The sequence below is a fragment of the Pagrus major genome, chromosome 6, assembly GCF_040436345.1.
Source record: "Pagrus major chromosome 6, Pma_NU_1.0".
NCBI classification, from domain to species: Eukaryota; Metazoa; Chordata; class Actinopteri; order Spariformes; family Sparidae; genus Pagrus; species Pagrus major.
Window position 1 is genome coordinate 27,903,566 of NC_133220.1, and position 23,391 is coordinate 27,926,956.

Genomic DNA, 23,391 nt, shown 5'->3' on the forward strand with positions numbered 1-23,391 from the left:
GGGGACCTTGTTTTCCTCTGAGAGCAGCTTGTTAATTCAGTTATGGAAAAAAAAATATAATATCATTACCTCATTAGTATTGCAAAAATAAAAATTCTGAGTTTGAATTTCTTCTCCAAAACTATATAGTGCCCTTTAAAATACTGGATACCTGGCTAACAAATTAAATTATATGCTTGACTGCAAATTTGTGGTCATGTTGCCACAGCTTTCTGTGTGTGGACAGATTTTTGTGGTAAAATCTCTTGTCGTTGAGTTGTTGTTGCATGTTCCAAAAGTTTGTGGGCATGATGAGACACTCTACAGTCTTACTCAGTGATCTCTACCAGCATTCAACCCTGGTCACCTATTCTATACGTCATTGTTATATCGTTTTTCGAGCTATAAATAGCCCTTTAGGAGCTGAGACAGACAGTCTAAATTTACCGCTCCATTCTCTCTTATACAGTTTTGGTGGGTGGGGGCTGATGACTCAGCACCACGTGGATCTCTGTGCTTTGTGACGGAGAGGACAAGTGGGAATGTGGAGGTGCTATGGGCAGGGCCAGTATGGATCAGCCCACAAACTGTACTCACTCTAAACCTTTTTTTTGTTTTGTGTCACCAGCATACACATTGCATTGATTTCCTGGTTTGCTGGTCCCCCTGCCAAATTCACATTTTTTACTCAAGGGAAAAAAGTGTTTCACTCAATGTGCAACTGCAGAGCTTCACAGTTTTCAAAACTGGGTTGTTGTGCGAAACAATGTCAGGTTCAGGGGCAAGGTGTTACAAGACAAACTGACTACTAGGATGACACGTCATTGGGTTTCCACTGTTGTCAGTCCAGTCCTGCCAGTGTAGGACATCAAAAATGATTAAGTAAATGCAGAGTATTAAAAAAATAATCCTCTTTTTTTTTCACAGTGGTGGAGGAAGTATTTAAATCCTTTTCTTAAGCAAGAGTACTAATTACACACTGTAAAATTAATCTTTTAAAAGTAAAAGTAAAAGCCCTGACTTAAGTTACTTACTTATATAGGTATAATCAGAAAAATCAAGGGAAATGTCCCCTGTGAGTGTTAAACTATTACATATTAAATCATTTGATTATTATTATTCATGTATTAATGTAAAAGCAGGATCATACTGTTGTAGCTGGTGCTGATTATGAACTATTTTGCATGGGACTACAACTGCTGATTATTTCCATTGTGGATTAATTGATTGGAAAATAGACGGAATCCATATTTTTGCATGAAAAATAACTCAAACCATATTCAAAATGCCAAGACATTTCCTGTCAGTTTATCATTTTATTAAATGTTTCAGCTGTACTCGTATATTATATTTTTATGTTTCTGGTGCAAAATCTTAATTGCAAAGCATCTAAAGCTGTTCAGGCCGGGTCTCACCTCTCTGCATGTGTGTCTTTGGGAATGCACCTGGTTGACGTCACACGGTCACTCCTCTGCACCGCGCGCTGCCACAGAGCAGCAGTAGTACAGAGCCAGACAGAGAAACAGAGCCACAACCAGCAGCAGCCCCCACTTGAACACTTCCTCAAACACCATAGAAGAGTCTGAAGTCGAAACCTCCGGGAGAAGTGTGCTTCAACAACCAAACCCGGTACAAAGTCTCGAGCAAAGACACTTTCCAGCTCGGCGGAGGAGGTAAGTCACAGTATGTTGTGAGGCGGTTAAACTTGTTAGCGGTTGGAAAACTTGAGCTCGGTGTTTGACAGTCGGGACAACAGCACTTGGTTCCCGGCTTTCTTGCATGATTAATGGTGTCAAGAGTCGCCTGTCTTTGCTTCGACCTGGCTTTGGTTGATGTTTTGTGTCACAGAGAAGCAAAAGCTCGACTGCAAACCTCGGTTGACATCAGTAGTAGTAGGACTAGTGGTGGTGGGACTTCTCCGGAGTTGCTGTCGCGGAATGTCTCCCTCTCTCGCCGTGTTACAGTTGAAGTTACATAAGTCAAGTTAAGCCATGTTTCAGTGCTTGCAGGTCTGGTTAATGTTGCAAAACCGTACTTGTACCAACAAATACTGGGGCAACAACATTCAATACAACACCGGGAAGTCAGTCTGTGTGCTTCATGAATTCCTCGAGCCAAGTGTTGTATCCTATGGTGACAGAGGAGTCTGTCCCTGTGATGTAGCTAGCGTTAAGTTAGCTAACTTAAATAAAAGTGGGGGGTGAACGGTAGCGTTCATTATGCTAACAACCACCTAGATGAAAAGATGAACCCAAAGCCGACAAACAAAACCTTTAACTTAAGCCATTTATCCCATTTACAGTCGTTCTGCTCTCATCGTATATTATGGGATAAGCTACCCATTGAAACACCTACATTTTATGTACTGGGGTGGTTTAAATTAAGTGGTTAAACCACTTAGCAGCAGCTGGTTAAACCACTTAATAGTTAATTTGAGCCAGCAGACAAATTAATTAGATTTTTGTTTATCTATGCTCAAATTCAATCCTTAAATAAATGTAATCCATGGTGTTTTAAGGTATACGAGTAAGAGGTCCTCTTAGTGATCCTACTACAGTTAGACTGACAAAACAAGGGGGGCACTGACAATAGAAGAAGGAGAAGATATGCTTTATTAATAATGACCCACTATTGAGTCCCACGGATTGATACAGTACTGACTATCTAATTCACATTATAATGATTAACTATGTGTGCATTCACAAAATGTGTATATAACTCTAATTACTTTAAGTTCAAATGTACATTGTACTTTCCAGGTTTCATGCTTTGGCTTTTGGTAAGGTTTGACAGAAAGCTGCCGGTGTCACGGTCATTACAAAGACAAAACAAAGCACTTGGCACATGTGGTCTAACTCGTACTGGAGCCGGTTTGCGTTGTTCAGCTGAGACTAAAGTCCATGAGCCTTCAAATGTCAAAGGTCCGTCCCTCATTAAGGAAGAAGAATTGCCATCACGCAACTCCCTTACCATCCTTCATTGCCTTTTCTGGGTGAAGTCAGCGATTGAGAAAACAGGCCACATGAGAACAGTGTATCTATGGTGGCAAAAAGAAGTATCTGTGTGAAGATTAGCCTGCATTATTGTGGCTGTAAATAACTCAGCCCTCTGAATCCACAGCAGCTGGCATGACTTGTCGGCTCCCCCACACATTATCTTATTTTGAAATATTCCTTCCATCACTTGCGAAAGTCTTGTATCACACACTACAACACAATTGTTGGGTTTGTAGCAAGACCCTGTATCCTGCTTTTATCTTCTGGAGGGAATACAGCTTTGTGAGCGCAGGTAACACAATATGCCTGCGTCTGCCTGCAGTTACCGGTGTGTCAATATTGGCTTGTGGCTTCATATGCTGCTCGGAGGACACGGTTGGGACATCTGCTCAGTGAGGATTTGCCCATGCAGCACTGATCCCTCGATAGTACAACATACACATAAACACATCACTGACTCATATAATTTAGACAATGTTTGGATGGATATTGGACTGTATGAATAATTGATGATTTAATTTGAGCCGGCAGAGTTGGGTAAGCTTCAATAAGTACAGGGAATGAAAAGTCAAAAACAATCACAACAGCAATTAGTCAGGTTTATTATTTTATTGAAATATTTACAGATTAAAGTCATTATTTAGTTGATTTTATACTTTATTAGGCAAGTCTGTTTGTGGTGAGACAACATTAAACACTAATGCAGTTGAGAAATTTGATTAATTTTATGAACTGGAAAGGGCTTGTTAATACTCAACAAAGTGATCTGATTTTGGTATCTAGGTGGAACTCAGGCATTATTTTGGCAATACTATCAAAACATTTACACCAATATTTCGCCACAGTATAACCAAAACTGTGGGTACAATTCGTTTTACGTGCCATGAAATATGAAAGGTACAGTCTCTCCACTGCAACACTTAAGTCATGACGTACGTGAGTCTAGTTAAAAGAGCATAATCCACAAACAGGCGGACACACAAACACCAGTGATTTACCTGACTTGCTAAATCAGCACTGGGTGATGATAGTCTGGCTCATTACTTGCCCTTGGCTTCTTGTCTCTCTCTCTCTCTCTCTCTCTCACTCTCTCTGTGTGTGTGCACCCCACCCCCCACCCCCCGACACACACACACACACACACACTCTACATCATTCTATCCCATGCTTCTTGCTCGAATGCTATTTTGTCTGTCTTAACCAAGGCTTTGTGAACTGTCAGCGTGGCAGAAATGGACACCGCTCTTAATGCATGTGGAGAGAAGTCTCTCTCTTTCTCTCTCTCTCTCTCTTTCTCTTCTCTCTCTCTCTCTCTCTCTCTCTCTCTCTCTCTCTCTCTCTCTCTCTCTCTCTCTCTCTCTCTCTCATACAACCACACACACACAACCGCACACACCCACAGTGGCAGGATTCATTCCATGGTGGTATAGCAGGTTTGACACCTTGCCAAAGACTTCAGTGATACTCAGGACGAAGGGAGAGAAACTCAGAAAAGGTTATCACTCCACAATAGTTACACTGAAGTTTGCGTCAATGTGTACTGTCAGTTTAAACATCCAATAGGCAGTTAGCTTTAATCCGGTCTTAGCCCAATTTAAGGCACAACGTGAAATTTTAGCAGTTGAGATCACTGGAATAAATGTATCACAACAGCCACTATTCATCTGACTGTGACCTTGAACCAGCAATCTCAGCTCTGGTCTCATTCTTCTATGCTCACTTACCTTTCCTGTCCTCCTTTGACCTGATCGCTGGGTGTGTGTCTGTGTGCGTTCACACGTGGGTGAGAATTCAACATCACAGAAAGGCAGTAAAAGCATATTTTCATACATTTTAGCCTGTAGGTGTTTTTGTCTTCCCTAGACAGCATCTGTAATATACTGGCTGTTGACATAACCTGTGTGTCTGCGTGTATGTGGAGGGGAGGGGGTGTTAGACATTAACCTTGGTTAGTGAAAGAAAGGAAGGCGTTGATTATTTCAAGCCAGTCTCCACTGAAATTCATTAAAGGCTGCTTTGTTCAAGGTTATTAGTGTGTGTGAGCGCACAAATACACTTATGTGCTTTGGGGACTGCGTTAATGCAGTAATAATAATACATGCCACATTTCCTCAGTGAAAGACTTGTGGATTAAGGAAAGTTTTGTGAGAATGGTGTTGGTTTGCTTGCATGAATTTTCTGTCAAACTGGGCATGAAAACAGCATGCGTATTTTAATGCAGCTCTGAATCTAGATAAAGCTGTGAAAATCATTTTAAATGGTAAATGTAAACAATTGACAGAGTACAGTATGTACTCTCTGAGTGCTTTTTAGTTTATGTATGTGGAGCTTGGAAAACAATATTTCAGCATATACCTACAATCAACAGTGCAATAATCGGAAAAAAACGTTATCTTTTATCAATGCTTAATTTCCAATGTGGATTGATTATTTTTCTGTAAGCTATCATAAAGACTAGTATCATAATTAAATAGATGTTTAGACATACAACTACACAGGTTATTGGCTGTAGTCGCGAGTGTTGCTTTGCTGAGTCTGATCACGCGTGTTCATGTTCATTTTGACCGTGTGCACCGTGTTTGTCAGTGTTTGTTCAGCCCTTGACCATCCCAGCTACATCCTGCGACCTGGGCTGTTCTGGGTCTGTTGTGGAACTTTGTGTCGGTCACTCAGCCTTGTACGCCCCCTCTCTTACTCTGTCATTTTGTCATTTTCTGATGATCATGAAGGCTGCAGGCGCACTGTGCATTTTCTTCATTTTCTTCCCTCACATTTCTCCATATTTCCTGGTAATGATTACCGATAACATTAAACCATACACTATGGGAATGTGTCAAAAGACTTCCTGGTTTTGCCTGAGAGCACAAAACCTGACGTATTCTCACAGTAGTCTAACTCTGTCATTGCTATGACTTGTATTTAGTTCAGATCTACATGAATGATCTTCTGAGAACAGGTTGATCTTTTACCTGCATCCTACTTTTCATCTTATAGCTTTATTTAGCATCCTGTCAGGCTGGTTTTTATCGCTTAAGGTCTTCTGCTGGAGAGGGAGACATAATTTCCAACTTATACAGAACTCTCTCACTGCCTCATTTTGCGCTCTGTCTTAGTAGGAAAACACCAGCTGACATACCTGGATTGAAAAGAAGATATTAGGATATATGAGCTATTCTGTGAGGATATTCAATCAGGTCAAAAGATATCAAAGTACTGGATCATTGGGTTCAATCAGTTCTACTGTAGGAAAATCACAAATGTTACTATGTTCTATTCAACTGTCCTGGTAAATCAATGTGACAGCGAGACAGCATGCATAATACTAGGACCTTGAAACCAAAGCAGCCAAATGGAATTCAGCTTCATCTATTTTTCTTGCTGGGAAAAGACCTGCTGGGTTTGAGTCAGCAGAATTTAAACCTGGACATTTAGACCTAGGTTTAAATAGAATTGTTTCGCTACACTTGGACATGTCACAGTAGGGAAAGCACAGGTGTCATTTACAACATTAATAATGGCTGCATTCCATTTAGGTGAGACAGTTTCAAGGTCCTGGTGTTCTGCAGGTGGAATGACTTACTGGGCGATATACTGACACTTACTGGAACTGAGCTATGGTTATCGTTTGCGGTTATGCATTTCCTTCTATGACATGTCAAAATGTCTGCTTTGGAAAGTGTCTTTAGTCCTGAATGTCTTTTATAGAAAGAGTAACAAGCACCATTGCCTTTGACTTAATACTTTTACATAGTACAGAGTAGGACAAAATATCAATATGGCAAAATAGCATATTACTTCCTCCTCTTGAGATATGCTACACCGCAAATATCAATATTTTCATTAAACATGCATTATCTAAACAGATTCCCCTGCCAATTTTGACTGACCAGAATCACCCCTCCTCGTGATTCTCTAGCAGGCCTGTACTGCGGTCATACTCACTTTTTGCTTGTTTCAGGGGTGTCATGCCTTGAGACTGTCAAGTGAAACACATGCTTAGTTGGATCAAGGTGAGGTAACTGACTTCACTGTTCAGAGGACAAGAACATTCCACTTTCTGCCCCCAAAAAACTATTTGGTTGCCTGTCAACATGTTCAAAGTTGTTGTCCTGCTGGAATGTACTAAAATTGAGGGGCTATGTCTAGTTTAAAAAAGGCTACAAGCTCTAAACTGCAGGATGTAAACACCCATGCTTGGTGTAAACAAACCTTCCTTATAGCAAAAGGGTGGCCTAGTTTGGGTAAGGGTTAACCGTTTATAAATGCTGCTGTGTTGTCAAACATTCACAATGTAGAATTAATGTATGTTTGAACAAGACTCTGAATTCCTTTTAGCTGTTCTGCAGGCGGCTTTATGGCAGAAAAATAAGAAGAATTTCCCTGAAGAGAAATAATAATCTATGTTAATGATCTGTCGCTGTCATTGATTTGTGGATTTTGCTGGTAGCCAGATTCAGAGTGCTGTTATTTATAACACAAAAGGCTAACGTAATGGAACAATTCTTGTGTATTGTGTGAAGGAAACTCTGTTGTTTCTCCTTGTGTAATAATACCTGTCTTCGTTCAGCCCAGCAGATGAAACGTTGACACACAGAACCTCCCCGACCTGCTAGACCTGCTTGATCACTTCTTCCAGTCATTAATATCTCCACTAAATTCAGTACATACCAAACCTTTGACTAGTTTGTGGCACATCACTGAGCTTGACTCTGATGATAGTCTTATCTATTGCAGACACACGCATCTCAGGCGCCATTATTGTGTTTTGTTCAAAGCATGCACCTTAATGGAAGATCAAGGTTTCATGTCATTATAATTAAAGATTATTTTTCTTTTGATGTTCTAATCAGAGCTGCAACAATTGGTCAATTGATCAATTGGTTGATCGATTTTGATTATTGACTAATAATTTCAGTCATTTTCTTAGCATTTTATAGTCTAAAAACTAATCATGAAAATAATCTGCAGATTAATTGATAATGAAAATAATTGTTAGTTGCAGGCCTAATACTAATCTACTTATTTTGTTGGCTGCCACCTGAAATGTGTGGTTCTGCTTGTTCTTTTCGTCACAGGATTACCTTCTACATTTATGAGTTTTTGTAGTTGCAGATGCTGATTCTAAAATTAATTACACTCAAATGTGTACTGTAGTTATGGGAATAGGAGCACTTCCTCAGAGCTTATATGTCAGGTGACAATATTTTCCTTGTCAAGTCAAGTGACATTTAATGGCTTTTCTCAGTTACTTAAATCTTGTTGTCATGTTTCCACATACTGTGCCTTCTTCCAGTTAGTCTATAATTGATACATTATTTTATGCAAAGTTAACATGAGCACCACAGACAGGTAGTCTGTGCATTTACTGGTACTTAGCAGACATTTTGGTCTAGGACAAAAGCTAAAGATTTAAACACACACATGAACACAAAAATGAAACATTCATCTCAGTGGAAGTCAGCCTCATTGTGGCTGGAGCTAGGAAGGCAAATCTGGTACTATCATTGAGTCGGACTTCTGTCCACTGGCCTGCCTTCCAGTGTTTCATCTGTCTTTTTTTCTTTCCCTCTCTTTTGGTCTTTTCCTCTACCCACCCCTTCCCCAATTACATGTACTCATTTTTTCCACTCTCTCTGGGGAAACAAGGCAGTCTTTTCTATGTACCAAAGCCTGTGTATGTGTACATAAGAGAATGTGTGTGTGTGTGTGTGTGTGTGTGTGTGTGTAAAGTGGGGAGAAAATTGGAATTGGACTCCAAAAAAGTATGTCTTTGTTTGTATTTTACATGTGACTAAGAGCATAACTTTGATAAATATTGTTTTTGTGCGTACATGCGTGGGCAGTTTCATTAGAGCTCTAAAAGTTGCTCGACCCGGCTGACCTTGCTCAGAGACTGTTGCTTGTTTAGGAGTCTTTAGATCCCAAACAAGCTTGCAGAGTCAGTCAAAGCCTTCAGCAGCAACAACAGACATGTGTAGGACAGCTGGAAATGCACAACTTACAAAATATAATAAGCCAAACGGTGTAAACACATTCACATATCAAGACACTGTCTAGTGTCAATGAATACATTTGGTTCTAGACTACTTTATTTGTTTGTTGCTTTGTTTTTATACTGTTTTTATGTGAAAGCAATGTCCTTACTCCAACCTAATATAAGATGGTCCTCTTTGGTGCTGGTCCATCTCGACCCTACTTAAAGCTGAGCTGGGATTTGTGATTTCAGAACAATACAGGGTGGCAAGATGACTCTGTCACATCAGAACACAAAGGTTCTGGGGTTGAGTGGACTGGCTGAAGAACTTTTTGTGTGAGGATGTTGGTGCCTGGGCTGTGTGGAGACCTGTCTAAGGTGTAGAAAAGAAAGACATGGACTACAGAATGCACATGTAACTCTATTGCACATGTTAAGTCTCATTCTGAAATTGGCTTTTGCTTTTATTCACTGACGTTTGAAAATGCATGCTGTACTTCTAAGCTGAAACCAGCAGTTACTAATACTTTGTCCCAAAAAGTAAGTCAAAGGTTAAAGTGACATTTTGGGTGTGTGCTTGCTATTAAGTTACTTCTGACTTTTGCAGCCGTTGGGCTTTAAGAGGTTTGCTCAAAGGGCAACTTTGTGATGGCTACTGAGATGTCAGTGTTAGTCATTCACTTCCCCATCCAGATGTTTCTTGCTTCTCAGAGATATCAAACCAGCTACCTCCAGATAACAAGCCTGCCTCTGTCGGGTCGCCACTGTCTACTATACACTATAGATCCTGAGGGAGCCAGATTATCAAGAATTGTGTGTAGTTACACGCATTAATACAATTGCATGCATTCACACCTGAAACCTGTTCAGTGCAGGAACAGTAACATCTTGTACTGCTAAGCAGCTCCACATGATGATTAGAAAAAGCTGCAGTCAGAATTCGTTAGAAACATCTCATCTCGTCTTTCCAAAATTCTGCATTCAGGGTGTCACTCAGCAGACTAGTTAAAACTGATCCGGATGCAGCCAGAGCTCAAAATAGCATCTGCTCTACCTTTTGTAAGCTGTGAAGCATACCTGTACATCTATCACAGCACGCATAATGCATGACAATCAGCAATGTGAAAAGAAACATGAACACAAACAAAGCATGTCTCCTTAAGAATGATTAAACGTTTTCAGCAGAAACAGAGAGGCTACAGTAGGTTTCTGTTCAGTACTTTAATGTACATATTCATACTCACTTAAGAGAGGGGCAAGTCTCTGTGCATTTTGCTTCTAGACATTACTATACAGCTAAACATCATTGTGTAGTTAGAATTAGATTCCGTTTGCCTTAAATCGAAACATGCATGCCATGCATAACTATTAAGTCAAGATTGTGTTAATGGGCCAAGAGACTAAAGCTACAAGAGATCAAGTAAAGGAATTTCAGAGCTCACAAAAAGTGCTGTGTGGGCGAATTCTGTGGGATTTTATTGCCGCTTTAGGAATTAGGATGTGGACTAATATGCCCTCTGGGTCCTGCTAGTTTGTGACATAGTTTGTGTGACTCAGCAGCCTTGATAACATGGAAGCTTCAAGTATTTGTTAGTTTAGTTTCAACTGGCTGCCCCCTTAATTTAGAAAATGTCACCCTTTATAATCTGTTATAACAAGTCCCCTTGAAGGAAAGTGACACTTGCTTCAGCTAATGTTTTTATGGCAGGAAAGTTAAGCATTAGGGAACACTGGTCCTAGTGAGCTGTGTCCTAAAGCTGATAACACAGGAAAACTGTTTGTCCTCCTGACACATTATTTTTGTCTTTGTTGTGTCATACTGATACTGACTGCTCCCTCAGAATAAATATTTTCCTTTCAAATGGTCTTAAGGAATTAGTCATACTAGCATTAGATTAATAGATAAATATTGTAATTTAAAGTACGCACACACAAATATAACTTATAAAAGAGCAGATAAATAAAAATGACTCCCATTCCAAGAAACATATTTTCAGGTGACATAAGGCAGCAATGTTGCCTGCTGTCATGTTATCAAACAATACATTTGGATAATTGTATCTTTGAGGAAACATTCATTTAAAACTCTACCAAAAACGACGTATAGAAGGAACCAGGTCTAGTGGGCTGATTAGGAATGACTTTGGAAATTCTGCGCTCATACACTTTTAAGAGGAAGTGTATGAAACACATGCAATATAGTGATGAACAAATCAGTCAGTGGAACAATTCAGCTTGAATGAAGCAAGCCGGTGGACACTTCTGCAAGCTGTATTTTCTGTTTCAGTTTTGTACTTTCAAAATGATGTGGGTAGAATTCTATATTAACTTGGAATGCATTTTAGCACAAAAAATATCAAAAGAGGGTAAATGAATTACATATTACTTAGTAATAAGTAGGACATTTATCTCTTGTCTGCATTATAGATCAAACACTGCTAATTTTAAATGTGGCCTTCAGATAGACTGACTCTGACACATGTGACGGTACTAGATAGAAAATCAGCAAGACTGATATGATGTCAACAGTTCTCTATGACATAGTGCTTCACAAGTTTTTTAATGAATGGCCACAGACACAGATATATACAGCCGACTAAGTAGAGACAGCTGGCAATAAACATCCAGGATTAAACAGTATAATTGGTTTTGACAAAACTTCCACCAAACCAATGCAATAACAGTTACGTAGCAAAGGGACTCATCTTTCAACTTTGTCGTTCCACCTAACAGTGGGACTCTCTATTTGTCTTGGAAACATGAACCTATGGATTTTCTCTCATTCCCTCATTCTGCTCTTGTGTGCACAGACTCTGTGTCTTCTTTCCTCATTGCTGGCAGGTAGTTTCCAAAGTTGACTTGAGTTGGAAACTTCCTACTTCCTCTGTAGCTCCCATCTGAGGACACTATTAGCCACCAACTCTCTTCCTTCTTGTTTTAAGTCTTAAGCAATCCAAGTACAAGATGTATGTATGTTTGTGTGAGATGTTCTAACTGTGAGTCTGTCTTCAGGAGGCTGAGGTGAGCAGTAACCATGGCACCCTTCCTGCGTATCGCCTTCACTGCTTATGACGTGGGCGCACTGGCTCCTCAGTCCGACTCTCTCATCTGTGCCATCAAGATGAAGGAGTCTGTCAGCACAGGTATGTACAGACGCACACAAACATGTATGCGGTCGTGATTTTATCTAGACAGCGGAGTGGTACAATAAGTGGGGAGACCAGACTTTCCAGAACTGAATTGCCTAAACAGCCACCATCTGGTGATAGTGCTGTGCGATATGGGCAAAATTTTATATCTTGATATAGCTAATTTTATATCCCGATAACGATATATATCCCGATATAGTATTTTTTCTTAGAATTATATATATATATATATTCAAATCAATCACATCTCCGCACTATTTTTGATAACCATGTGAATGAAAGGCAAATGAATGGCACTTTCTCCTTTTATTCGTGACTTTTTGTAGGACTGTCACAACAAATAAGAATTTGTAAACAAAAACTATTCCAAGCTTTTATGTAAATATAAAAAAATAAAGATCTTTTACCGGGTAGGACAGCCAGTAGGCCTCGTGGCTGGGTTCTGCTTCTGTATCCGCGTCTGATGTAACGTAACAGGTAACGTTATTTTCGACTTCCATTGCGCTCTCCTCCGTCTCCACCATGCTGCTTTCTGTTTACTCCCGGGCGACCGGTGCCGTAAACGAGTCCTTGCGGGTGACGTAAAAATGCTACCACAAAGCAGTAGCGTTGCTGCAGTTACATTCGCCTTCATACAATGAACTTGTTTTGAACTCAAAATTTGGATATCCAATGGTCATTCCGACGTTGAGTTGTGCTTTACACGGCGTATTAAATCACAACCGTAGTGTACGTTAACGTTAGTGTAGCAACAGTGCTAAACAAGTAGCCTACACGTTAAAATTACGATATAAACAACAGAGGGTTATATCCTACGGTAGACATTTTTATATCGCACTACGATATATATCGTAATATCGCACAGCTCTATCTGGTGAGCTCAAAAATCCATGAGGATCCAACTGACTTTTTACTCACTCCAGGCGCTTTGTGCTGTAGCCATTCCTTTGCTGTGACTTTACCAAGAAATGACAAGTAAAAGAAGCTGTTGTTGTCAATAATTATCGCAATCTTCTTTCTCAGAGCGAGGAAAGACCTTGGTCCAGAGGAAGCCCACCATGTATCCAGCCTGGAAGTCCACTTTTGATGCTCACATCTATGAGGGCCGTGTCCTCGAAGTGGTCCTCATGCAGAGCACTGAGGAACCATTGGCCAAGGCCACCGTGGGTGTGTCTGTACTGGCAGAACGCTGTAAGAAGTCCAAGACTAATGGTTGCGCCGAGTTCTGGGTGGACCTTCATCCTTCAGGAAGGGTCCACATGGCTGTACAGTTCTTCCTGGAGGACAGTGATGCAGGTAAAACTGCTGCATCCTAAAGCTCCTGAAAACCTGGTTTCAAATGTTTACTGTTTTTTCTATTACATTAGATGTGCATGACTAAAGAGTTCAGGGAAAAAACATTCTTAGATATTTCTTTAGAGGTAAACACTCATCTTAATCTGCTAATTAGGACCGTGTGGATGTGGTCCGATCAGATTTCATCGACAGTAGCCTAGCAAACAACCCCACAATGGTCATCCCATTTAGACTCAAATATTGCTAAATCCTGATTGGAAATTTGTGACACCACATCACCTTTTTCTAACTGAGCCCAACCCAGTTCAAACTAACAGCCCAGACAGAATTCTGTCATGGCATATAACTCAAACCATTCCAACTTTGGCAGACAATTGTGTGTTGTTGGACCCATCAGTTATGTTTACACAGCCTTTAAAACAGTGTTCCCTGACCGGGAATCGAACCCGGGCCGCGGCGGTGAGAGCGCCGAATCCTAACCACTAGACCACCAGGGAGTGGTGCAATACCTTAGTGTCATGGATAACCTCCTCCCCCTCCCTTTTCCCGCTGCTCTCATATAACAGAAATTCATTTTCTGTCAGTGTTGATAATAAGGCCCTCTGCTGGCAAGAAGGATGTTGATTTCCCTACACCTACAAAGAACCACAGCTTAACATGTTAATTACAGTGCAGTTTTCTGGGCCAACTGCCCTGCAATAAACTATCATGCCAGGGAAATATCTGTCACTGAGCGTGTCAGCTGACTACAGGTGTGGCCGTGTAGCAAATGCAGTGTTACAATCTGTCAAGGTCGCACAGAAATCTGGCCTCAGGACTTGCTGTACTTTGAATAAGTAGCGAAGATACTGACCACAATAATAAACATGTATGTACTCTACATGGCTCAACATATGTAAGGAGACGTGTTAATGCCTATTTCTCTTAATACATTGTACTTGTTTTAATTTATTTATTTCATGCTTTTTTTATTATGTATTACAATTATTTTATATCATTCTGGACTATCCTGTCAAGAATGAAGGGGAAATTTTGAATCGTTTGCTTATTTTGACATGATAAAGCCACTTAAACACACAAAACAGCATTAGCAGCTTGAGTTCAAAATCATATTGCTTTCATTATCTGCTTTCAAAAACCTGTTTTAGTTTCACTTCAGCTGTTTGAAGCAGAAGTGAAGGAGAGCAGTAGTGGCTGACAGTGCTGTATTCAGCTTCCAGCTCGGCTCCCCAGACGGGGAACCCAGTCTACGACTGTGAGATTTACAAACCGGATCCATTCAGGGGGAGTTTCTGCGTGGGAGATGCACAGTCGGGGGCTCAGTGTTGGAGAGGGTCATGAGAGGGGAGTGTGTCTACTGTTATGAAAGAGCTCCATTACTCCATCGGCTCCCTCCTACACACTCCACAGGTTTCCTGAAAAGCAGCCTGGGGTATTTTTAGGCATGTGTGAACAGCCCTCAACGCTGTCTGTCTTATTTCTCTTGCCCTCTCTCTCACTCCCACTTTCTTGGCACAGCTCACTGAAGCGCTGTCCAAACATAAACATCTGTCACTAGAATGGCAGAGAGGAAATTAGTTTATCTCCCTCACCTCATCACTCTTCCCACTCTTCCCTGTCTATCAGTTGTCTCTTTAGGGGCTACTCCTTTTTTGAATCGCCCCTCCCTCTCTCCCATCCACCCACTTACCCTCTCTATCTTCTCCACTGTTTCTGCCTGCTTTGTTTACCTCTCTCACGCCTCTTTCGCCATCTTCTCTGGGTGACTTTTGACCTCACCCCGTTGGCTTGCGTCAGTTGGAGCCACTTATCCAAAATGGCATTCTTCTGTGTTTACCCTCCATCTAGCAGCAGTGACTGTGGCCACCTTCTTTAGCTAATAGGGCTTTCTGACTAAATACCCCATGGCCATTATAGCTGATGACTACTTAATGAGAATGCCCACTGTGACGTCATTTAAGGAACCTCAGTAAACCTCATCAGAGAGATTGTAAGACCCAGTTGGTCAGTTAAATAAATAATTAACAAGACTCCCACCACACTGCATTCCTGATATCATTTTTATTTGTCAAATTAATAAAATGTCTATTTTTTATATTATTCACTTTAAAGCTATATGACAAACAGCGCATGTTTTGAATAGATAATAAACTGATTTGTAAATTGATCGCTCCTCACAGCAGCGTCTAAGCCATCGGTGTCTAAGACAACAGTGAAGGTTACTCCGGAGGATGGAGTCACAACCCTCAACAGGAGGAGAGGAGCTTTCAAGCAGCCCAAGGTTCACTGCATCAAGAACCATGAGTTCACAGCCACCTTCTTCGGCCAGCCCACCTTCTGCTCCGTCTGCAGAGAATTCCTATGGTGAGATGCCATGTTGTTAAATGATGTGACTATTATGTTTGTGTGCTGTAGCTGATCAGCATATCAAATACTTATTTCAATTGACCTTTAGTATGTTTTGACTATCTTTTGAATTCCAGACAGAGACTATTGTAGTAATTTCAAGTACTGCTCTGTCTGGGCAGGAATTATCCAGAAGCAGCCAATTTGCCTGCCAATTTGCCTGTCATCTTGTTTTTCTCTGCATTATTATTACTATCACCGTTGTTTTTATGAAGATGCTACTGGCATAGCTTTTATAATGCCAGACCATTTGTGCTGTCACCTACTGTATGTTTTCTGGATACACAATGAGAAAATAATAACCGTTGTCCAATCAGAAAAGTCCATCCCCCAAGGGTGTTTCTCAAAAGACCAATTAGTAGCGGTTCTATTTCCTAAATGGAGCAGTCTGTGGGGGGTTCGTAATGGTAGAAACAACAGCAGGGCTGCTATTGTGAGAATGAGTCACTGTCTTGGGAAATCCCACATGGCCGTCATGTTGTGTTCCAACTATGTCAGCAGCAATAACCTGTGAGCCAAGCTCTTCCCCTGTCTCCCAAACTACAGTACTATCCATACCCTTTAGAGGCAGGATGGAGAAAATGTAACATTTGCTTTAGTCTGTGTGCATGTGTGAGACACTGGCGCCATTCATCTGAGCATTTGACATAAGTACATTAGGGCTGCGTGATGTGGCAAAAAAATGTAAAAAATATTACATTTGTGATGTGATTTTCAATTAGTGAGAATGAAAATTTTTACTGAAAAACATTGAAATCACGATGATGTGACATTTATTGTGGTCTGTAGCCAACAAACATGTTTCTTACATCTGACAAACAAGATTTGTAAGCCAGGGCATCTCTGCAGCACTACAGTACTGTATTATAATGCTGTTTTGTCACATTTTACCTCTATCAAGAAATAGTGACTTTTGCAATTTGGACATTGCACTTGGCCATATTGCAATTTCAATAATATTTTGATTAATTGTGCAACCTTATGTTCAATCTCATGGTCTAATATGTGAAACATACTGCATGTCTTTCAGTTATGCTGTTCACAAACAAGTCATTGATGTGCTAACTGTAATAGCAGGTCTCTCATGCTTTTCCTATGCTTTTTGTGCTTGCTTATTACCTTGGAGAAAGATTTGCAGACAATACAGATGTAGTTTGGTAGCTGTTGCATGAAGGAAACGGTAAACTTGGATGTAATGCTGCTAATTATCTGCATGCTAAATACAGTACATCAATGTCATAACCACAATCCTAGTTATGAAAGCCATTCTGAATATATTACCAGCAGGAATCATATAATATAATTCATCATATTCTTTTTCTTCCATACAGGGGGCTCAACAAGCAAGGTTACAAGTGCAGACGTGAGTGTTTCATTGACTGCTATCTTTAATTTTTCACGTTATCTTTCCAAATTCTTGAACACTCAACAACAACACTTGAACACAATATTTGGTCCTTTATTTCATCCAGAATGCAATGCGGCAATCCACAAGAAATGCATCGAAATAATCATTGCCAGGTGCACTGGAACAGCGGCCAACAGTCGCGACACTGTGGTGAGCAAAGTTAATGTTCTCCTACATCAATGCAAAAGCTTTTAGATCTGGAACAGACTATGAACTGCATTTTCTTTCACACCATTAGCTTTTATCACTTTTCCCAGCTATATTTCAATAATCTCCTGCTTTATGACTTATGACCTATTTACTGTTTGAGGCATTTAATTCATCCTTAAGTCGAGGCTCAACATTTTTGGTACAACCAAAGTTTACAAACAACATCAATGTTAGATTTAATATGTAAATTGATAAAGACATGCTTTGACTTTTACCTGCCACTTAAAACTGGCAACACACATAATCCCATTTGTGGCTTATTGTAATAATCAGATATCAGTTTTCTGTGGGTTTAATGGATTTCTGTGTTTGTAGTTCCAGAAAGAGCGCTTCAAGATTGATATGCCTCATCGCTTCAAGTGCTATAACTACAAGAGCCCCACATTCTGCGACCATTGTGGTAGTCTGCTGTGGGGTCTATACAAACAGGGCCTTAAATGTGAAGGTGAGTTTAATGTGTTCTTTCTTTCGCTTCATCGCCAACGTTATATCTGCCTTGCTCATTTTAACATTTTTCTCTTTCATTGTATTCCTCTTCTCTACGTGGCCGACCCATTTTTCACACTTCTGACCAGACTGTGGCATGAATGTACATAGTTACTGTCAGAAGAAAGTGGCCAATCTTTGTGGAATCAACCAGAAACTACTGGCAGAGGCTCTGTCCCAAGTCTCCCAGGTTTGCATAGTAACAAACTATGTTTGTGTGGACTGTGTATAATTTTTGTCAATAAGTGTTAAAACATTTTTTTTTTTTTTTTAAATAGAGCAAATGATTAATTGTTGATGTAAAATGTCAATAATGTTTCACCCAACATTTTTCATCTATAGAAATCTATGAAGAAGTCTGATGACTCCAATGCAGCAGATATTGGGGTCTACCAAGACATCCGTAATGTAACAGACCCTAGTGGTAAGATGTGTTCATTGTAGCACAAACCATAGTAGTACAAAACTGTTTGTTCAAAATCAAGTTTTATCTTTAGAGCTAAAATAGATGTCATATTGTCACTGATAGTCTGTTTACCTTTATTTACATTCTCAAATCTTTATTCTTTGTTGTATGTTTGTTGAGTTTGCATGCATCTTTGCATTCAGGTTTGCATATGTATTAACTCCATCGTTGCAAATGTGTATTTATAGCAGATGGCAATGGAAAGGCACATGAAGGCTTGAGCCCAGCACCAGCCGCACCTACAGTTTCCCGTGCACGCCTCACCCTCAACCACATGGTATTCCACAAGGTGCTGGGAAAAGGCAGCTTTGGCAAGGTAGGAACCGTAGTCCCCATCTTTAAAACCTTTGACTGAAATGATTATGTGACACAGAATGGAGGACACTGTAAAATTAAACATTGTGCTAACTTGTTATGTCATGGATGTGGCAAATACTGTATATGGCAAACAAATCCTGACATTGTCCACATGTGAATGATGCTTTGTAGATTAACAGAACTTACCAAATATAGCCATTAAAGTGGCATTAAAGAACACCAAAAAGAGGAAGAGATATAAATACCCTCCTCATTTTAATTGTAATATGCCATGATTGTGCTCAATGAAACTGGAGTGATCACACTGATGGAGTCCTCACTAAGTGGCTTTGACACCTCAGGTGCTGCTGGCAGAGCTGAAGGGGAAGGGACAGTACTTTGCTGTGAAGGTTCTGAAGAAGGATGTCGTCCTCATGGATGATGATGTGGAGTGCACCATGGTGGAGAAGAGAGTCCTGGCCCTCGCCTGGGAGAACCCCTTCCTCACACACCTCTACTCCACATTCCAGTCTAAAGTAAGCACTCACACATACTGAACATATCTACTCGTAAAACATTTAAAAGCATGTTCCCTGATAGAGAATCAACTTGGGCTGCAGCGGTAAGAGCGACAACTCCCAATTGATAAAGACCCGCTCTCCCAGCCCCCCTTATCTGAATCCCTTCTCTCTGACACACTCTTCATGTCTCATTTGTCTGTGTCAGTGAGATGACAATAATGTGTTGTTTGCACAGGAGCACCTCTTCTTTGTAATGGAGTACCTGAATGGAGGCGACTTGATGTTCCACATCCAAGACAAAGGCCGCTTCGATCTCAACAGAGCCACGTAAGTACACTGGGAGACTGTGTAGAGAACTACGAGTAATACAGCAACTGTCATTTTCCACAATGGAGGGCCTGTGACTTTAGCTCTTAATCACAGTAAAACTGTGTTTAATGGTTGTTTTGCACATTTCAACCCTCAGGTTCTATGCTGCTGAGATAATAGTGGGACTGCAGTTCCTCCACTCAAAAGGCATTATCTACAGGTAAGACCCAACAGCCACTCTGTACTGGTGTCTGCAGACTATATTCAACCCATTACTGGAACTGAATCCCTTTTTTGATTTCACTTCAAACCAATTATAACCTAGTAGACCTGGTTGTACATTGTTTGATATCTCTTCCTGTGTCTTCCCTCAGAGATCTGAAGCTGGACAATGTAATGCTGGACAAGGACGGACACATAAAGATAGCAGACTTTGGCATGTGCAAAGAGAAAGTGTTTGGAGAGGCCAGAGCCACCACATTTTGTGGGACGCCAGACTACATCGCACCAGAGGTTAGCTTCAGGGACCTGACTATATTTCCATGAAAATCCTGAGAACATTTTTATTCAGCAATTTTGTCAAGAATATTATTTTTTAAATGTGAAGTCCCATTCTCACCTTACATGCATCCCTACATTTATTCAGTCTATATGCCCCCTAGTGGTCATCAGGAGGCTTGGCTGTGTCTGCACATGTCACTAAACTAGAGTTTTTCACTTGGCCTCTGCAGTACTGGTGAACAACAGCAGAGTGCTTCCATTTAGACAGTGTGTGTCCTTTTTCTCATTGCTAACTTCTGATCTCTTATCTCAGATCCTGCTAGGACAGAAGTACACCTTCTCAGTAGATTGGTGGTCTTTCGGTGTGCTGGTGTATGAGATGCTGATCGGTCAGTCACCTTTCCAAGGTGACGATGAGGACGAGCTGTTTGAGTCCATCAGGTCGGACACCCCTCACTACCCTCGGTGGATCACCAAGGAGGCCAAGAGCCTGCTTGAGCTGGTAACTATCAGGATACATATGTGTTATTAGGCACACTTTGTTCCACATAGGCAGAGACAGCGTTTACATCATCCACACGAATGGCTTTGAATACATTCCTCCCTATCACGACATAGTATTACAGGGAGTTGTTTTGTGTTGTTTCTGTAATCAAAATGTCTTCCTTCATTATTCCAGTTGTTCGAGCGTGATCCCAGTCGCAGGTTGGGTGTGGTGGGAGACGTACGTACACACGCGTTCTTTAAAACCATTAACTGGCCGGCACTGGAGAAGAGAGAAGTGGACCCTCCTTTTAAACCCAAAGTGGTATGAGCCTGTGATTTTGCTTCTGAACAAACTATGTGGTATCTGAAATCCATTTGTGTAAATATGATTGCATGCATCTAGGATACCATTTATTCCAGTGTAAGCTTTGTTTCATTAACCCTGACCTGCCACCCACAGAAATCCCCCAGTGACTGCAGCAACTTTGACCGAGAGTTCCTGAGCGAGAAGCCGCGGCTCTCCCACGCAGACAAGAACCTCATTGACTCCATGGACCAGGCAGCTTTCGCTGGCTTTTCTTTCGTCAACCCCAGACTGGAAAACATGATCAGCAAATAAAAAAGCAAAATGGCTCTCCTGTAAACACGACCTTGGCCCAGCACTTATAAAATAGGCTCCTCCCTTTGTCTTCATATGGTCTAAGCTCAACTGGATGGATAACAAGAACAGAAAAAAGATTTGGGCTGGACTATGACTTTTTTAGTTTTTCTGTCAGAGGATCAGAGAAGATGAAACCCAGATGGATGCTGGCATTGAAAGCAATAATACTGTTTCAACTATCAAACTATAGAGGTGTATAAAATAGTATAAACCTCCAGGAAATTAAGGGAGATTTTTAGAAACTAATCAATGCAGTGGGAGATAGTCAATGATGTCTATTCTTATATTTCTGTTATTATTTTTTGTGATCCGACTTTAAATCAATACAATTAATTTAATGTACTGTATCTGAAAATGTAATAATTAAATTAATCACAGGAAAAGGCCCAACACCCTTAATTCGTTGTACAAATGTATACATCGGCATTGCATATGCAAGTCAGGAAAGTTGAGTGGTACATACCATATTCTTTCTCATCCTGTGTGCTTTGCCTACTGTATTTGCCTCCTATTACACTCCAGCTGTGTTTCTGCATTACCACATGCATACAAGTGTGTGGGTTTGTGATGGTATTTTTTACAAGCAATTGATGCAATTTTAGTCAGTAACATTGTTGTTGAATAACTCTGCAGTTGATCTCTGATTGTGTGATGCCTGTATCTTGCAGACAGATATAAGCATCATAGAAAGAATTGTGCTACAAAGTTGTTGAATCCCTCTGAATTGAAATAATGTTGTTGCAGAACTGAGTAGTGTCCTCCCTCACTGACTGCACTGTCTTGAGAAACTGGAGGGGCTCTCAGGACACCCCAGAGTCTCAAATACCTCCTAAAGAATTAATCTTTTTTTACTTTTTCTTTTTTTAAGATTAGCACAGAATGGCAGTCTTTTAGTCTTTTGTTTGCCAACCTCTTGTTGTACATCAAACTGAAGCATAATGCACAAACGGTTATTTCATACATAATATAAATTTTCTGGGCAGCCGTCAGATTTACTGTAAAGTTGCAACAATGGTACATCTCTGTACATGTGTTGAAGGATGTGTCATTTTGTGTGGGAGGGATGGGCATTTTACTGTAAACATAGGTTATTATGTGTTATATTACTTGAATGTAGGAATTTTAACATAAAATAATAGTGTTGTATATGGAAAAAGATTATGTATGGAAACGTGAGCTGTCTGTGAGCAATGGGTGTACTTTTTTTACTCTCCTCATCTTTTACATCTGATTATGAATAAATACATTGTAAACTCAGCCAGTGTCACTTGGATTAATTTTTAAATTCATGTACACGTGTTGTAGACTTGAATGTCACAAGGCTTCATATGTAGAAGCTCTTAGAAAAACAGAAATCCTTTTGTAAAGACTTGCATACCATAGAAATTCCACTACTAATCATTGCATTCCTGCTGTTATGGTGTGGTCCTCTGGTCGCTGATGCTTCACATTGATTATGTTGCTATATTTTAGGGATCCTGTATATTGGACACTATGGCATATCTTCTGCAGTACCTCACCTTAGACTAAATCTTTTGTCAGGGCACCAAAACATGTCCAAGTACCACAGAGGTTTTTCAGTATGAGAGAGAGAGAGACCTGTCAGGGTTTGCTGCCATCTACCGGTCAGGTGTTATAATTGCACCTCCCCGTGTATCGTGTGAAGGAAAGACGAGGACACATTCCTGCAGTGCGCACGGCTCATGACCTGTCCTCGTCCTCTGTCCCCAGCAGTAATCCGCTGCCTGCTGCAGTGTGTGGACAGTGAACAAATACCAGATATGAACATGAACACAGTGACATGCACTGAGCAAATAAACCTATTCAAGTTGATGGGAAATTTGCCTTTATGCAAAAAGCCTTAAAGCAATGCAGCATTAAAGTTGTAGACCTTTAAAAAATAAAATGACCCCTCACAATCGTCAGATTAAAAATAAAAATCCCAAAATAACAAATGCATGATTTTTTTCCCCTCCATGCCTAATTTCCTTACATGAGTTGTAGGCTGCAGTCCTCTATTGGAAGGCTATAAGAGAGAGCAGCTCCACTCTTAAATAAAATGAATTTGGTAGTAAATGCCTGCTCCCTTTTCATTTATTGATGGCTCTCGGATTGTTTCGACTGTTCAGACAAGATCCGATCGCTTTTCTGTGGAAAAAGCCCGCAGTTCTTGCACTGTTTCCACCTCAACGCATGCAAAACGCGGATATTTTTTTCTTTTGTTATAATAGGCATGTGAAGGGTTG

At 40.5% G+C, this 23,391-nt stretch overlaps 1 protein-coding gene and 1 non-coding gene across 3 annotated transcripts; one reads left to right on the top strand and one right to left on the bottom strand.

Annotated features, from left to right (window-relative positions):
• Positions 1 to 1,491: 1,491 nt before the first annotated feature.
• Positions 1,492 to 22,402, top strand: LOC140998294 (protein kinase C delta type-like). Of its 2 annotated transcripts, none has more exons than XM_073468534.1 (17): positions 1,492 to 1,652; positions 11,962 to 12,092; positions 13,122 to 13,394; positions 15,575 to 15,758; positions 17,132 to 17,163; positions 17,273 to 17,358; positions 17,734 to 17,863; positions 17,994 to 18,094; positions 18,247 to 18,328; positions 18,559 to 18,686; positions 19,030 to 19,203; positions 19,424 to 19,515; positions 19,655 to 19,717; positions 19,872 to 20,010; positions 20,312 to 20,500; positions 20,678 to 20,806; positions 20,945 to 22,402. In XM_073468534.1, exons 2-17 carry the CDS (start codon positions 11,984 to 11,986, stop codon positions 21,101 to 21,103), a joined length of 2,070 nt encoding a protein of 689 aa, XP_073324635.1. In that variant the 5' UTR covers positions 1,492 to 1,652; positions 11,962 to 11,983; the 3' UTR covers positions 21,104 to 22,402. The 2 variants fall into 2 exon arrangements, with proteins under 2 accessions (XP_073324635.1, XP_073324636.1); XM_073468535.1 differs by having other exon boundaries at positions 1,567 to 1,652; positions 15,578 to 15,758.
• Positions 13,820 to 13,891, bottom strand: trnae-cuc (transfer RNA glutamic acid (anticodon CUC)). Its single transcript has one exon. It is a non-coding gene; the product is annotated as a tRNA-Glu (tRNA).
• Positions 22,403 to 23,391: the final 989 nt, after the last annotated feature.

Excerpts from the sequence above, each read along its gene's own strand:
- LOC140998294 (XM_073468534.1), top strand. The coding sequence starts at position 11,984 with ATGGCACCCTTCCTGCGTATCGCCTTCACTGCTTATGACGTGGGCGCA. Across the intron at positions 18,095-18,246 it reads CTCTGTCCCAAGTCTCCCAG|AAATCTATGAAGAAGTCTGA; the intron begins GTTTGCATAGTA and ends TTTCATCTATAG. Across the intron at positions 18,687-19,029 it reads GAAAAGGCAGCTTTGGCAAG|GTGCTGCTGGCAGAGCTGAA; the intron begins GTAGGAACCGTA and ends TTGACACCTCAG.